General features: G+C 49.3%; 1 protein-coding gene across 1 annotated transcript; it reads right to left on the reverse strand.

The window, feature by feature from the left end:
- UTP4 (UTP4 small subunit processome component) lies at positions 1-14,813 on the reverse strand (the record flags this gene model as incomplete). The annotated part of the gene is made up of 16 exons (XM_079988163.1): positions 1-1,259; positions 2,532-2,639; positions 3,993-4,178; positions 5,392-5,487; positions 5,731-5,837; positions 6,009-6,168; positions 6,882-7,004; positions 7,757-7,821; positions 8,043-8,139; positions 8,316-8,407; positions 9,313-9,484; positions 10,211-10,425; positions 11,395-11,484; positions 12,271-12,355; positions 13,848-14,039; positions 14,652-14,813. The coding sequence occupies 16 exons, from the start codon at positions 14,811-14,813 to the stop codon at positions 1,143-1,145; spliced, it is 2,067 nt and encodes a 688-aa protein (XP_079844289.1). The 3' UTR covers positions 1-1,142.
- Between the last annotated feature and the right edge of the window lie 34 nt (positions 14,814-14,847).

Here is a 14,847-nt window from a genome sequence, read left to right on the forward strand (position 1 = left end):
CCATCTTCAGTCAGATTTATTTTGATCATTTCAATTACAGCAAAGGACACAGCAGGCTATCAGTCCAACAGCTTCACCCAGCAGCATAACACTACTCTCTCCTCACCCCCACCCTGAAACTCAAAACATATCATTTCAGCCCTGTAGCCACTTCCTTCTCACCCCCTCAGGAATTCTGGAAACCTAGGACCATCACCGCCCCCACTTCGGGGGAAACACAGACGTCAAGGTCAGGCAAAGCATTGTTCTTCCCCACTGGCTGGACTCATGGTTTCTGCTTGATGGGGCTGAAACCAGTTTGCCTAGTCTGGGAGAGTACTAGAATTTGCTGCCACCATAGCCATTTGGAGGAGCAGAGACAGGCACATGGTAGACCGAGACTGGGGAGGACACCTGCAATAACACTCGCTCTAATACATGCTCAGCCTGTGCAGCAGCCAAGAAATTGAGTGAAAAAAGTTAGCAAGTCCCCCATTTCAAATCTTGCCACGGCAGTGCTAGACTGGCCTCCTCTGTCTCACCTTCAGCGATACTGACCCACCTTCCAAGGGGCATTGTGTAACGTGGTTGAAGCACTTTGAACACTCAAAAGCCCTGTACAAATGCCAAGTACTCTCTTTTATTATTAAAAAGGGACAAACAAAGGCACCGGCAGACGAGTCTCTTCCATAGCAGCCTGGCCCCTTCTGCTGACTTCCACCCATTCAGGTTCAAAGCTACTTGTGGAGTCTTTGCTGGTATCTTGGAGGTTAATCATTGACTGAGAAGAACATTCATTCCAGCCTAGATCCCAAGGTCAAAGCCAACTTCGTCAGCCTGATAACGCTGCGGAGGAAAGGAGCGAGCTCAAGGGCCCAGAGGAGGGGAGGAGGAAGGAGGCATGGGAGTTGGCCGGGTTCCCAAGACCTGCTGGTTGTCTCTCCAGTCATTCACTTGCTTTGGATTAGAAGGGAGGAGGAGGAGGAGGAGGAGGAGGAGGAGGAGGAGGAGAGGGGATGCTTTCAGCCCACCTGAGCTGTTGCTTCCCTGGACTATCGCAGTTGGGAGGGCAACACTGCCGCCTTGCAGGTTTTCGCTCTTTTCCTGCTTGACAGTCCTTGCATGGAACAGCCACTGCCATGGCAGGGCTGGGACAGGTGCCTTTACGTGCCAAACTTCTTTAGATAGACAGGTGGGGGCAGCTGCACCTTGATGTCTGCCAGAGACCGCTCCACCACCACCAGGCAATTCTTATCCAACAGGTCCACAAACAGCAACGGCTGCCAGGGGGAAGAATAAAGGAGGAGAGTTAGAATAAGCAGAGGTTGGCAACCTTTGGACAGAATGGGTTCAAGATAGGGTGTCATCTTGTGCCCAACACATGTTGCCTGTGGACATGCAATTATTTTCATGCTACAAAATATCAGCTGCCCAGATAGGCAAGCAGCAAAAGCCCTTCTCACAGCCATTCCAAGACACTCGCATCAATACCTAAAGAGAGCCCTGTTGAATCAGACCAAGGGAAGCCATCTACTCTGGCATCCTATAGCCTACAGCGGTCAATCAAATGCCTCTCAGCTTCTCTGTTGATACTCCCTGGTGTTAAGCAACAAGCTGCCTCTGAACAGGAAGGATGGTGCTTTTAGTAGCCACTGGGAGACTTCTCCCCCTTGTGTTGGAGATAGAGTCTTGCCACACTCACCCTTTTTGCCTCTGCCACCCTTGTTCAATAAATCAAAGGCAGTGGGCTTATGATGCCTGTTGTTTCCGGCATTTATTGCTCTCTCACTGTGCTCAGTGTAATGTGGGACTGACACACCCCTCCTTGTGCCGTGTGGCTACTTGGGATTTGAAAAATAGGCCGGCAGGCTTAACAGCAGCCCTGCTCCTTATGGGACACCTGGATTTTCTAGCAACAGAGGAAACAGCTCTGCGGCCTTGGCAATGAAGCTGTACTTCCCTGCCACAGATGCACCTCTCTCTGGCCCAGAGGCACCAGCTTCATTGCCAAGCCAACCGGAGCATGGCTTGGAGTAGTGATGGCCCCAACGTGCCTGGCTTTAAAAGAGAAGTAGGCAAATTCATGGAAGAGAATAAGGCTATGTTCTCCGTCCACTGTCAGAGGCAATATCCTTCTGAATAATGACTGCTGCTGGGAACCACAAGGGGAGAGGGCTGCTGTTGCACTCAGGTCCTGCTTGTGGGTTTCCCTTTGGAGCAACTAGTTGGCCGCTGTGAGAACAGGACAATGGGCTAAATGGTCTCCTTTGGTCTGGTCCAGCAGGGCTGTTTTGAGGCTCGAAGCACTCAGCTTCTGGTCAGGCCAGGGTTAGCCTTCAACCATGCCAGCACCCTGGTCAGGGCATTGCTGGTACTCCCCAAACGTTTCTCCATGGATTTGTAAAACCCACTTTCAGAGTCCTCTCAGCCAGCTCCAGACCTGATGGCAGCTCCCTGCATCCCTGAACCATGCACTGTGTTGGGGGGGGGGGGTGTTTCCTTTTGCCTCTCCTGGGTCCAGTGGGGTGGGGTGCAGATGCACAAAGACGAACCTGGTACTTTCTGCAGAACTTGAAGGGCCTGGAGCCACAGGGAGCAACCTTGGAGAACTGTGCATGGGACTGCTGGTCATTCAAGAAGGCAGAGTCATCAGGCTGTGACTGGAGAGAGAAAAGGCAATGTTACTGAGGGCACAGGGAAGCTGTGGTTGTCAGCTTCACAGATGTTTCAGATCATATCCCGTTTCACAAAGCTGTGGAGAACAAGCAGTGCAGCTAATTTGCCTCGGAGCTGTGTTGCACTCTCTGCCAGGACAAAAATGACCCAGCCAAGTCCCCCTGCTGGAAGCAGCCTCCAGGTCTACCTATTGTATTATGAGCTGGAGCAATCTGTAATCATCTCCAGACTCCCGGAGCCTTTCTTAGACATGTCAGCCAGCTTTGCGCCCCCACCTCCCCCCAAACCTCCATGATTGTAACCTTCAGAAATCTCCCTACCAGGACAAAATGGATGTGCCATCACTGACCCAGAGGTGATGTTTGAACCTATGATGGTCCCTTATTCTAACTGATGGTCCACCTGTCTATTATGATTGGCAACAGCTCTCCAGGGTCTTGGGCATACAGAGTCATAAAAGTTGGAAGGGAGCTCAAAGGGTCATCGTCCAACCCTCTGAGGATGCAGGAAAGCCATGCCCTTGGCATCCTTGACAGGTTTCCATCCAGCCTCTGCATAAAAACCTGTAATGAAGGAGAGCCTGCTACCTCCCTGCTGGTTCCAAACAGCTCTAACTGGGTGGTATTCAACTCATGAGTAGACATAGCTAGATTAGTCATGTCCATTAACTTAGTGTACCTATGAGTAGGACTAGTGTTTAATACCACCCACTGCTAGGATGCCCTTCCTAACATTTAGCTGAAAGAACATCAACACCATACCCTTCAAGCACATTTAAACCATGTGGCTTCCCCCCTCCCCAAGAATCCTGGGAACTGTAGTTTGTGAAGATTGCTGGGAATTGTTGGTCTGCGAGCAGAAAATTAAAAATATTTGGGGGAAGCCATGTATGGTGTGGATGTGACCTAAATCCTCTTCTTTGACATTTGAACCCATCGGTTTGATGGATCACCTACTCTGAATGGAAAATCTTCCCCACTCTACACCAGCCCTTCCCAGCGCTTTCCTCAAAGGACTTTCTCCAGGCCCCTCGCCACTTTCACCATTCTCCTCTGTCACATTCCATCTTTCTGTAGCAAATTGTGGTGTCCAAGAATGGGACACAGTGACTCCAGGTGAGGGCCGACCAAAGCAAGACCTCTCAGTACCTGCCACCTGATCCTCTTGTAATGCAAAGCACGTGCTCTGCCACTGAGCTTTTGGACATTCCTCGCCCTGGTACCCTTGCAGACAAGTCTAGGAATGGGCTGGGTGTGATCAGTGGCTCAGACAACAGCAGGTGCTGTGCACCCTTGTGTGGCAAATTGCCAATGGTCTGGGGATGGAACCTTCCTCACCGTGGACCTATCCAGGATGCAGAACATGAATGTGTCATGCAGCAGAATGTGGGAGGCCTGCTGGGGGCTGAAGGCAATGTGGGTGATGGGTGTCTCCCGTTTCTGCCAATGCTTGGGCAGCCCGAGCTTCTGTATCTTCCGGCTCCAGGGGGTGTATTCTTTGTTGGTGATGCTGAACTCAAACATCTGGGAAAGAGGAAGACAAACAACAGAGGGCTGGAGCAGCAGCTCTGTTAAGCAGGGGCTCAGCCCCATAAAGCACGACATCAAGCTTCATCAGTTGGTGCCTTGCAGAGATTTTGGGGTACAACCCCCATCTGCCCCAGGCAGCATGGCCACAAGATGCTGGAGCTGCCCAGCTGTGTTGCCTTGGGCTGATGGGAACTGTAGTTTAAAACTTCTGGTTGGCAAAGGTTACCCTAGAGATGGATCATAGAAAAAAAACAAAAGTGAATCTCCCCCGCCACCTCCGGGATGCCAAATTTTGGACTTCCCTGGAATAGAAACACCCTGGCCTGTAGCTCGCCTTCAATCATAATAGCAAAGAACTGGTTTTTGTTGCAGAACTGCAAATAATATTGATCTAGACACACTTAATCAGGCTTCACACCCAGATACAGCACCAAAACTACCTTGGTCACTCTGGTGGATGATCAGAAGAGAGGCTTTCGAGGGGGCAGTCAGTGAGAGGGCTTTCCCTGTAGTGGCTCCCAGGTTGTGGAATGCCCTCCCCTCTGGGGCTTGTCTCTGTGCACTGCATGCTTTTAATTGATTAGTTAGGACACATCACTTGACCCAGGAGGCCTTTGGCTGAGTAGACATCTTCCCTCCTCCTGCATCGCTATGTGCTGCAGTTCTATGCTGACTTCTGTTATTTTGACATCACTGTTTTGTGGTTCTGTTTTATTGTTTGAATGGCAAGCTGCATTTGTTTTTAATTGTGAACTTAACAGAGCCTGACTGCTGGATCAGGCCAAAGGGGGCCCACCTAGTCCAGCATCCTGTTCTCACAGCAACCAAACAGCTGCCCCAAAGGGAAGCCCCCAAGCAGCACCTGCCTGTAATATTTCTCTAAGCCGCTCTGGGACCCTTTGGTGAAGGGTGGGCTACATACACAATAATAAGCAAAGAGAAAACTAACCTCTCCAGTGGAAACAAGACATTTCACCTGCCTTGGATCCAGAACTTACACCGCTGGCAGTCCCTACACTTGTACCAGGGAAACGATTCCCAGGTTCTTCCCACCACTATCCTCCTTGTGAGCAATTGGGACTGACTGCATTAGCGGGGGCAAAACTCTTGTGCACACAGATGGAGCAAACTTCTCCCCCCCCCCACCCCGGGATTCTCTGTGTGCCTAGTGAGGCTTGGGAGGTGAAGTTGGCTGTGAAGGTCTTACCTGCTGATCTGAGTGGACGATCACAACATTATTGGTCCCTGGGTGAATGGCCAAAGCAGTCACCGGGCAGTCATATGCAGGCACCGTGCAATGAGGCTGGACAAGAGAGAGAGAGACAGTGGGGTTCACCAAGGCTTCCTCCCACCCAGGTGGCCCAGGCTGCCCCCTTCCCTTCATCTTGGGCCGTATCATTGCACAGCAGGGGCCCAGAAGGCTCTCAGAACTCTCAACCACCCTCATGGTGAGGATGCAGCAAAGAGACCTGATGAACCTGCTTCACTTTTTCAGACCAAGCAGGTTCAACCTCTCACCACTGCAGGCAGGTTCTGCTTGGCTCACCTTGGCATCTTCCAAGTTGTAGATGTTGACTGCCCGATCACCACTAGCTGCAGCTAACCACTGGCCGTTGGCACTAGCCGCCAGCAGGTATGCAGCTTCTGACGTCTCTGCATGAGGAAAGTGGGTTTCAAAAGTTTTAAATGCATGTGTATGAATGTGTGTAGCTACAGATTTTTTTTTACCCTGGCTTCACTTTAAAATGTCACTTCAAAAGCCACTCATCTGCCCTAATCCCAGTGCTGGTAAGTATGTCCTGCTCTCCAAAAAGCCAATCTTACCTGAGCTAGGGCGGAGGATGTGCAGGTGTTTGCAGACTCCTGACTGCAAGAGCTTGAGGATGTGCACAGAACCTTGGTCCGATGCCACAAAGAGCCTGGTGGAGTCCTCAGAGAAAAGGAGGTGGTGGGCTGAGCGAATCCGCTTTGGAATCTTAGCAACCTTTGGGAAGGCAAGGGTTAAGGGTCAGTGTGGCCAGCTCTACCCTGAGGCCCCACCTCACCCTCCCCCATCCCCCAAGGAGGCTCACTTGAAGAAGTCTAGAAAAGCATTTCCTGTTCCTTCCATCAACTTATAAGAATAAGTTACAAAATCTTAAAAGAACATAATAATTTTATCATTTAATCTGATTTTTACTTTTTTTGGATTGCATCCATGTAAACTGCTTAGAGACTACTGTACTTAAGCTGTATCTAAATTGCTGAAATGAAATAAATAACTTAGAGTCCTAGAGCTGGATCACCCCACCTAGTCCAGCCTCCTGTTCTCTCAGGGGCCAATCAGATGAAGAAGACCACAAGCAGACTAAGTGCAACATTCCTTGCTCATAATCCCCAGCAATATGCCTTCAAAGGTAGACTGCCTCCAATACTTGGGGGGGGGGGGGGCATGTGCACAGTCATCATAGCTAGTAGCCATTCATGGCCTTCTCCTACACAGATCTGACTGATCCCCTTTTGAAACCATGCAAGTTATTGGCCATTACTACAACCTGCGGCAGCCAACTCCATCATCTACCTATGTCCTGTGTGAAGAAGTTCTTCCTTTTGTCTGTCCAGAATCTCCCAACATTCAGCTTTCCCGGATGATGCTCTAGCATGCCCCAGACCAGAACACCCAGGCCAGAGTCTCCACCCTGCAGAATTCTCACTCACCCTCTTGATAGCAATATGGTCTTTGCTGAGCTGGACCTGGTGCAGATAGAACCTGGAAGTTGTGGAGTAGGCAATCCAGGAGCCACAGGGTGAGACGCAGCTGCTGGCAATGTGCTCAGGGTCCTAGGAAGGAATCCAGATGAAGGGAGAAGCTGAGTTAGGTTCCTCCAAAAAGATACAGGGGACTAAGAGAAATGAAACAGTGGGACTTGCTACCTCTGTAGACTCAGCAAAATCAACATGTTGCAAGATTGCCTTGAGTTGGCTTGGGAACAACTACAGTTAAGAAGATGTAGGGGAACCATAGCAAGCAGAAAAGCAGAGGGGGAAGCACCAGGGTCAGCTGAACAGGCAAGAGACAGTCTCTTGTGCTCCCTGAAATACGATGTTTATTTAGTTCAACGTGTTTCAGAGTTGAAACTCCTTCACCAGGAGCTGTGAATGCTTGTAAATTCCTTGATCCTTAAAGAAACAAAAACTTACTCTGTACAGTATGCCTGAACTAAAAGCAGTTTCAAACTATGATGCTGTAAGATGTTTTCTTTATTTCTGTATCCAGAAAGTCTTGTAGATTTTTTGAAGCTCTTTTCAGTTCAGGTGTCCAGAAGAAGTCTCTTTAAGGTTCAAGGAATTTGCAAGCATTTGCAGGCTCAACTCTGAAATGCATTGAGCTAAATAAACATCTTATTTCAAGGAGCACAAGAGACTGTCTCCTCTTTGTTCTAATGCTAAAAAAAAACCCCATAGCCTGCTTTTGCACAAAACTGTTTGTATCTGAAGTGGAGATATTTCCTGCACAATTCATGCCCACGGGGCATGTTGAGAATCTGAAGCATCCACAATCAAGAGGGGACAAGAAATCATGGCTCCCTCACCTTGGCCTTGAGCTGGAGAAGGTGTTCTGGGGGACAGGAGACAGGCAGGACTTCACCAGCCTTTCCTGGAACAAGAACCAAGAGCATCTTTACACATCAAGTCTCTCTAGGATGTCCTAATATGTGAGGGGACTGCCAAGCTTCCCAAGCAGCCCAAAGCTCTTGCTGCACCTGCTGGGAAGCCTGGAGCTCAACACAGGCCCAGGTGACCAAAGGACATGTATCCTCTAGGGGCACCTCAAACACACTAGACCATCAAGGCTCTGAAAGCAAAGTTTGCTCTCACCTGCTGTGTTGGTGGTTCCAAGTCGCCAAAGCTCCAGATGTTTCGGGTATTGGAAGAGGAGGAGGCGAGCTATCCGGGCACAGGAGACAAGGCACCTCTGCAAGAGGGAAAAGAAGTGGCAGGTGAGAAGTGGGGTGGGGGAGTAAAGTTTGCATGGCTTGCCCCTGAATCCTTCTAGTGCACAGGACCACTGCAGGAAGGAAGAAGCTATGAGAAGCCATCTGTGAGAAGAGAAGGCATTGCTAGATAGCAGGCACCAATCCCGCTACTCACGTGAGGGAAGGTGATTCTCTGGAGGGTAGATTCATGAGACTTGGGATCCAAATTCTCCATGAATTGTCGGATCACAAGTTCCCCGTCCAGACCTAAATGAGAAGGGAAAAAGCCAGGGTGGTATAGTGGTTACAAATCCCCACTCGGCCATAAAGATCGCTGGGTGGCCTTCAGTCAGTCACTATCTCTTAGCCTAACCTACCTCACAGGGTTGTTGTGAGGATTAAATGAGAAAGAGAACCAGATGCACCACCTTGAGCAACTTGGGAGCAAAAACTGGGATATAAATAAAATAAATAAATAAATGGGGATGCAAATCAGGTCAAGATGCAACAGATCACAGCACCCTCTATAGGCGGTATGTGCACACATCAGATCAGACTACTGGTTCTCCTAGACCAGTCGTTTTCAACCTTCTCAGACCAAGAACCTGCTTTTAACCCAAATATGTTTTGGGGACCAATTCCTTAATCTTTTGCCATATACAGTCATACCTCGGGATGAATACAATTCAGCTTAAATATTTTCAGGTTGCGCTCCGCGGTTACCCGAACGTAACGGAGCGTGTTACTTCCGGGTTTTACTGCTTGTGCATGCAGACACTCAAAATGACGTCACGTGCATGCACGGTGAAACGCAACCCGCGCACGCGCACTCGCATCTTACGTTCACTTCAGGATGTGAACGGGGCTCCGGAATGGATCCTGTTCGCATCCAGAGGTACCACTGTATTTGCATAGTGGAAGTGCTCGTGTTGTGACCCACCTTGGATCAGACAGTGACCCATTAGTTGAAGACCAGTGACTTGGACCAATGTTGTCTACTTTGACTTGGTCTCAGGAGGAAGAGGGAGGCCTTTCCCATCACCTCCTACCTACGTGGTCCTTTTTAAATGGGCATCTGGGGATGGAACCCATGAACTTCTGTATGCAAAGCAGGTACTTTACCACAAAGCAATCAAACACACACACACACACACGATTGCAGTGAACTCTACCTCCAGAGATGAATGTTGTTGCAAGATGTGCTACTGTCCGCACATCATGGGTGTGGTGCTTAAAGGGCCTTGTTCGCACCCACTGGAGCTCAGCACTGTCTAGCTTAACCGGTAGCAGCTGGAACTGATATACCATCCCCTCCGAAGTGCCAACCAAAATACTGTCTTCTGCCTGTGGAGAAAGTTGGGCAAGCTAAAGGTTTGCAGGGAGGAAGTATTAATGGCAGAGAACAGGTCGATGCAGAACCTCATGCAATGAAAATAAGTGAACTGACGCACACTGAAGTCACATTACACAGACCAAGGGCTGCCATGTTGGCTCAGACCATAGATCCATCAAGCTCAGCCTCCTGGCCACCAACACTGGTCAGCTGGATGTCCCAGTCAAGCTCAGATTCAGCACAGAACAATGTCATTTCCCTGAACGGCCACATATACACACTCAGGTTTTTAGAGGCTCTGGATAACACACAAAGTGCTTTTATCTGCCACAAAGTCTTGATTTAAATGAATTTCTGATAGCTAGCATCATATCATCACAGGGCCAAGAGTTCAAGAGCAACCTACGCCAACCTGGGACCCTCCAGATCTGGTGGACTACGGCTCCCATCAGCGCCACAGTTGGCAAAGGCTGCTTGGGAATAAGCTGCCCTCCAATGAGGACTCTGCTCACACAATCCCCTAGGATAGCTGTCTATCTTCCCCCTTAGGAGTAAGAAAGTTTGCCTTGGGTTGCAACTTTCCAAATCTTGGACTGTTATTCTGCAGTTCAATTTCACACTCCCCCTGTCCTGCCACATAAGTGACTCCTGTTTTCCTTTCTGCTTGTCAAACTCAAGCAAACGCTGCCACCCTCCCCCGACCCCCAGTGCTGCTCTGGCTTTAACATGCAACTTACCTCAGACCCAGCCAGGCAAAGCACGGCTGACTTGCTGACAGGGTGGCTCCACAGCAGCGTCCCCATCTCCGAGTCCCAGAACTGCACCTTCCCAGCAGAGTCCGCGCTGACAATTGTGCCATCCGAAAGGAAGAGTATGTCCCACACTACCACAGGCAACCGCTTGCGGGACCCTTTGAAGCACCGGTCCACGAGGATCCGCTGGACAGCATGGCCTGCAAAGGAGGCACCAGGCTCACTCAGGGAATTTGCTGCCAAGGAGTGTGGTGGAGTCTCCTTTGGAGTTCTTTAAGCAGAGGCTTGACAACCATATGTCAGGAGTGCTCTGATGGTGTTTCCTGCTTGGCAGGGGGTTGGACTCGATGGCCCTTCATAGAACTCTATGATTCTATGATTCTAGGGTCTGCTTAGCCTCAGCTGCCAACAGTCACCCCAAACCAAGCAGGCCTTTACAAGGCCTTAAGGAAAGCCCCTTTGCTCAAATGCTTACAGGGCGCTATGGGGAGGGTCACCAACATGGCACCAGTAGGTGCACCTCTGCCTACCCAGGGTTCCTCCTCCTGCTGAAATGAGGACTGAAAGAAGCACCCTGTTGTAGCCAACAGAAGAGGTGTGAGGAAACTCTGGCCCTCCAGATGTTGCTGAAGTATAACTCCCATCACCCCCGGCAACTGGCCATGCTAGCTGGGGCTGATGGGAGTTGTAGCTCAGCCACATCTGGGAGGCTAAAGGTTCCCCACACCTGCAACAGAATATGCTACAGCATGTATATGATGCCTGCAAGAGTTTCTGCAGTATGCAAATATGCCCACGGGCCCCAAAAGGCTGGCAAATCCTGCTCTCCAGGCAGAGCAGAGGCTCTTTCCCATAATGGGCCATCAAAGTGGAGGTGCCAGGAATTGAACCTAACATCTTTGGATTGCAAAACATGTGCTCTTTCACTGAATTATGGGTCCCTCTCTAATGGAAGGGAGTTCACCAGCTTTGGGCAAGGCAGCCAGTATTGCCCTCTCCTTGCCACTGAACCTGGGTGTATGGAAGGGACACAGTCAAGAGGGTGCAGTCCTTGATTCTTAATGGCCACCACAGACCAGAATCATGAAGGTGAAGCTTGTTTGGACGAGCTGATGACACACACCATATTCCTGGCCCCAGCATAAAACATGCCTAACTCCAGAACTTACCTGATTTGACATCAAAGACACGGATGATGTTAGTGGAGCCAGCTACGATCTTAGTCCCTGATGGATGCCAGGAAAGGGACAGGGTGCGTCCTGTAAGGTAAGGTGGGGCAGAAGAGGAGAGTCTCAGTTATAAGACGTACCAAGACTCAAACTCATTTTGGGGGTGGGGGCAGGTAGGTGAGGTTCAGAGGAACATGCAAATACAAGAAGCTGCCTTATACCAAACCAGACCACTGGTCTTTATAGGTCCTTGCTATCCAAAATGACAGGCAGAGGCTCTCCAAGATTTCAGACATTCCCAACCCTTCCTGGGGATGCCAGGGGCTGAACTTGGGACCCTGTGCATTCAAAGCATGCGCTCTACCACTGAGCCAAGTGCTCTCCTTGCATCCTGAAAGGGCTTTCCTCTGCAAGCAACAAGAAATCAGGCTCCCTACCCCTCCTGCAAGGGATGCGGGTGGCGCTGTGGGTTAAACCACAGAGACTAGGACTTGCCGATCAGAAGGTTGGCGGTTTGAATCCCCACAACGGGGTGAGCTCCCGTTGCTCGGTCCCTGCTCCTGCCAACCTAGCAGTTCGAAAGCATGTCAAAGTGCAAGTAGATGAATAGGTACCGCTCCGGCGGGAAGGTAAATGGCGTTTCCATGTGCTGCTCTGGTTCTCCAGAAGTGACTTAGTCCTGCTGGCCACATGACCCAGAAGCTGTATGCCAGCTCCCTCGGCCAGTAAAGTGAGATGAGCGCCTCAACCCCCGAGTCAGTCACGACTGAACCGAATGGTCAGGAGTCCCTTTACCTTTACCCCTCCTGCACATGGACTCAGAGCTCATCCTGTTGGTCATCATGACCCCCACATGCACCCCCACCCGCAACCAACCTTTCTGTCGGTCCAGCTGCCTCTCAAACTCGATTCTATCTGGTAAGATGTTGAAGAGCTTAATGGTTCCATCATCACAGCCAAGCTGCAAGAACAAGAGAGAGGGTCAGTAGCCTGTTCAGAATCCTGTCTGGTAGACAGCCAAGAGTCCAGGGCTTTGCCCAATAATTTGAGCTCTGACTGACCAAACTACGACACAAACACAGAAACAGAGGCCAAGCTGGTGCTGGAGAAGCACCTTACTACTCACAAGGAAAGAATTTAAGCCTCAGGAAGCAGGACACTGAGTGGAGAAGAGAATGAAATGCAGAAAATTGAAGAGCTGGAGGGAGCTTTATAAGCTGTTTAATCCAAACCCCTGATTGATGTTGGAAATCCAGAGAGCAGGAGCATCCCCTAGAGAGAGATGGCTGTCTAGCCCCTGTTGGAAGACACCCGAGACAAGGGAGTGCCCACCCCTGCAGGTAATTGACCCAATTGTCAAACTGCACTAACTGTCAATAAGCTTCTCCTAATGTGCATGTGAAATAAACCCTCCTGTCAAAGTGTATATACCAAAATTACTAGTTATTACAGATATCAAATGATGTATAGTAAAGTGCATTGCTTAGATTGGTGACCAAAAGTAAAAGGTATTTTGTATTAATAACAATTAGAATTTATAGGAATTTATAGGTAAGGGAGGCAGGGGAGGTGAAAAATTAAAATATGTACTTAATGCACACCAGACTGCTGTTAATTAGTTGTACCATATGCCTCATTATTTGTGTAATCAATAAAGTCATGCCATACTGATAAAAAATTGTTGTGCTTCTTTTGGCCTCTTGCTACTTCAATTTTTTGTGTCAATTTTTCAAATAATGCTGTTTGTTAAATTGCATTATACCATTGGTCCATAGTTAATAATTGCAATGATTTTCATGTCCTGGCAATAGTTGTTCTTGCAGCAGTTAATGGATGTGCTATGAGTTCTTTGTTTCTAATTTGCAAAATATTGTGACTATACAAGCTAAGTACACCCAGTCCTGGGGTGATGTGGACTGTCTGCCTTGCAATAAAATATATTTATTTAAATACATTTCCCCAGAATCCCCCCCCCCCCGGTATTCCATTCTATTAACATCATTTGGGGTTTTATCACTGCATTCTGAGAAGCTGGCTAGCTTTCTGATTTTGCATCATCTATAGATGTGGTAAAATATTCCTTATTGAAATATACAAAAAAAAAAAAAATTGTCCAGTAGCACCTTAGAGACCAGCTAAGTTTGTCCTTGGTATAAGTTTTCGTGTGCATGCATACTTCTTCAGATACACTTCTTCAGATACTTCAGATGCACACGAAAGCTTATACCAAGAACAAACTTAGTTGGTCTCTAAAGTGCTACTGGACAATTTTTTTATTTTTTTATATATTTCGACTGTGTCAGACCAACACGGCTACTTACCTGAATCTACACCCCTTATTGTTCTAAATCATCAAGTGCTATTCCCTCCTCTAAGGGATGTTCTCTTGCTAGCACAAGACTTCATTACCACATTTTCAAGCTGCCCCTCTGTGGGATACTAGGGGCACCTACCGCCAATTGAGTCCCAGTTGGATCAGCCACCATGCTCCAGATAGGACCTCCAAAAGCATCCAACGAATATTTGACATTCAGCTTCTCCAAGTTGTATTCAACAATTTCCCCACTGAGACCTGCACCAAAGAGCCGGTCTCCTGCTGTCCAGCAGAGCGCCTCTGGGATCCTCGTATCGTGGCCAGCAATGATCTGGAGAGATAAGTCATAGGTAAGGGGAAGGTGCAGGGCCCCTAAACCAAGAGGCAATCCTGAACAGTTTTCTGGTTTAAGGAAAGGTGTCTCTCATAGGCTTTGGGTGTCAATGGCCTCCTTTTAACACACATACACAAACTTTACCTGGGAGGAATCACACACAGGATGAACCTGTGCTGGGCTCAGACTGGAGAACTTTGCAGGCAGAAACCCCAAACACTGATATACCTCCTGATTACAGAAGTAAAGTACAGAGAGGCTTGGTGAGTCAGTGTGCCACCCAACCTCGTGCCCCAAAGAATGCCCAGCAAATAGCTGTTTAGCCAGGGCATCCCCCAGGGAAACAATTATTTGGGGCTCCAGTTCCAAGCCTCAGTGGAGCCATAGGGCTGTCACTGTGAGCTCAGCTGTGTCTGGATAAGCTAGTATTACTTCACGGAGGAAAGAACTAGCTTGTGGAACTCAAGGCCACAAGATCTGGGGTCAGACAATGGCTAAGATGCCATTAAAAGCTCACAGAGGTGGAGACCTGTCAAATGGGTGCCAGGTGGAGCCCTCTTGTGCACGGGCAGTCTACCCCTGAGTGCCAACCACTGGGGAGACAGTCACCTTCTCCTGGAACATGTTGGCCTGCAGGTCGTAGATCTCGAGGGAGCCGTCGAGGCGGCCCACGGCCAAGCGGTGGTGAGAAGAGCGGGACGCAGCCACGCACCGGATCCCGGACGGCACAAAGGCGAAGAGCCGTGCGCGGTGCACCTCGAACTCTACCATGGCAGGCAGGGAATAGCACCGGTCGAGCGTCCGG

Source organism: Podarcis cretensis, assembly GCF_951804945.1.
Source record: "Podarcis cretensis genome assembly, chromosome: 8".
NCBI lineage: Eukaryota > Metazoa > Chordata > Lepidosauria > Squamata > Lacertidae > Podarcis > Podarcis cretensis.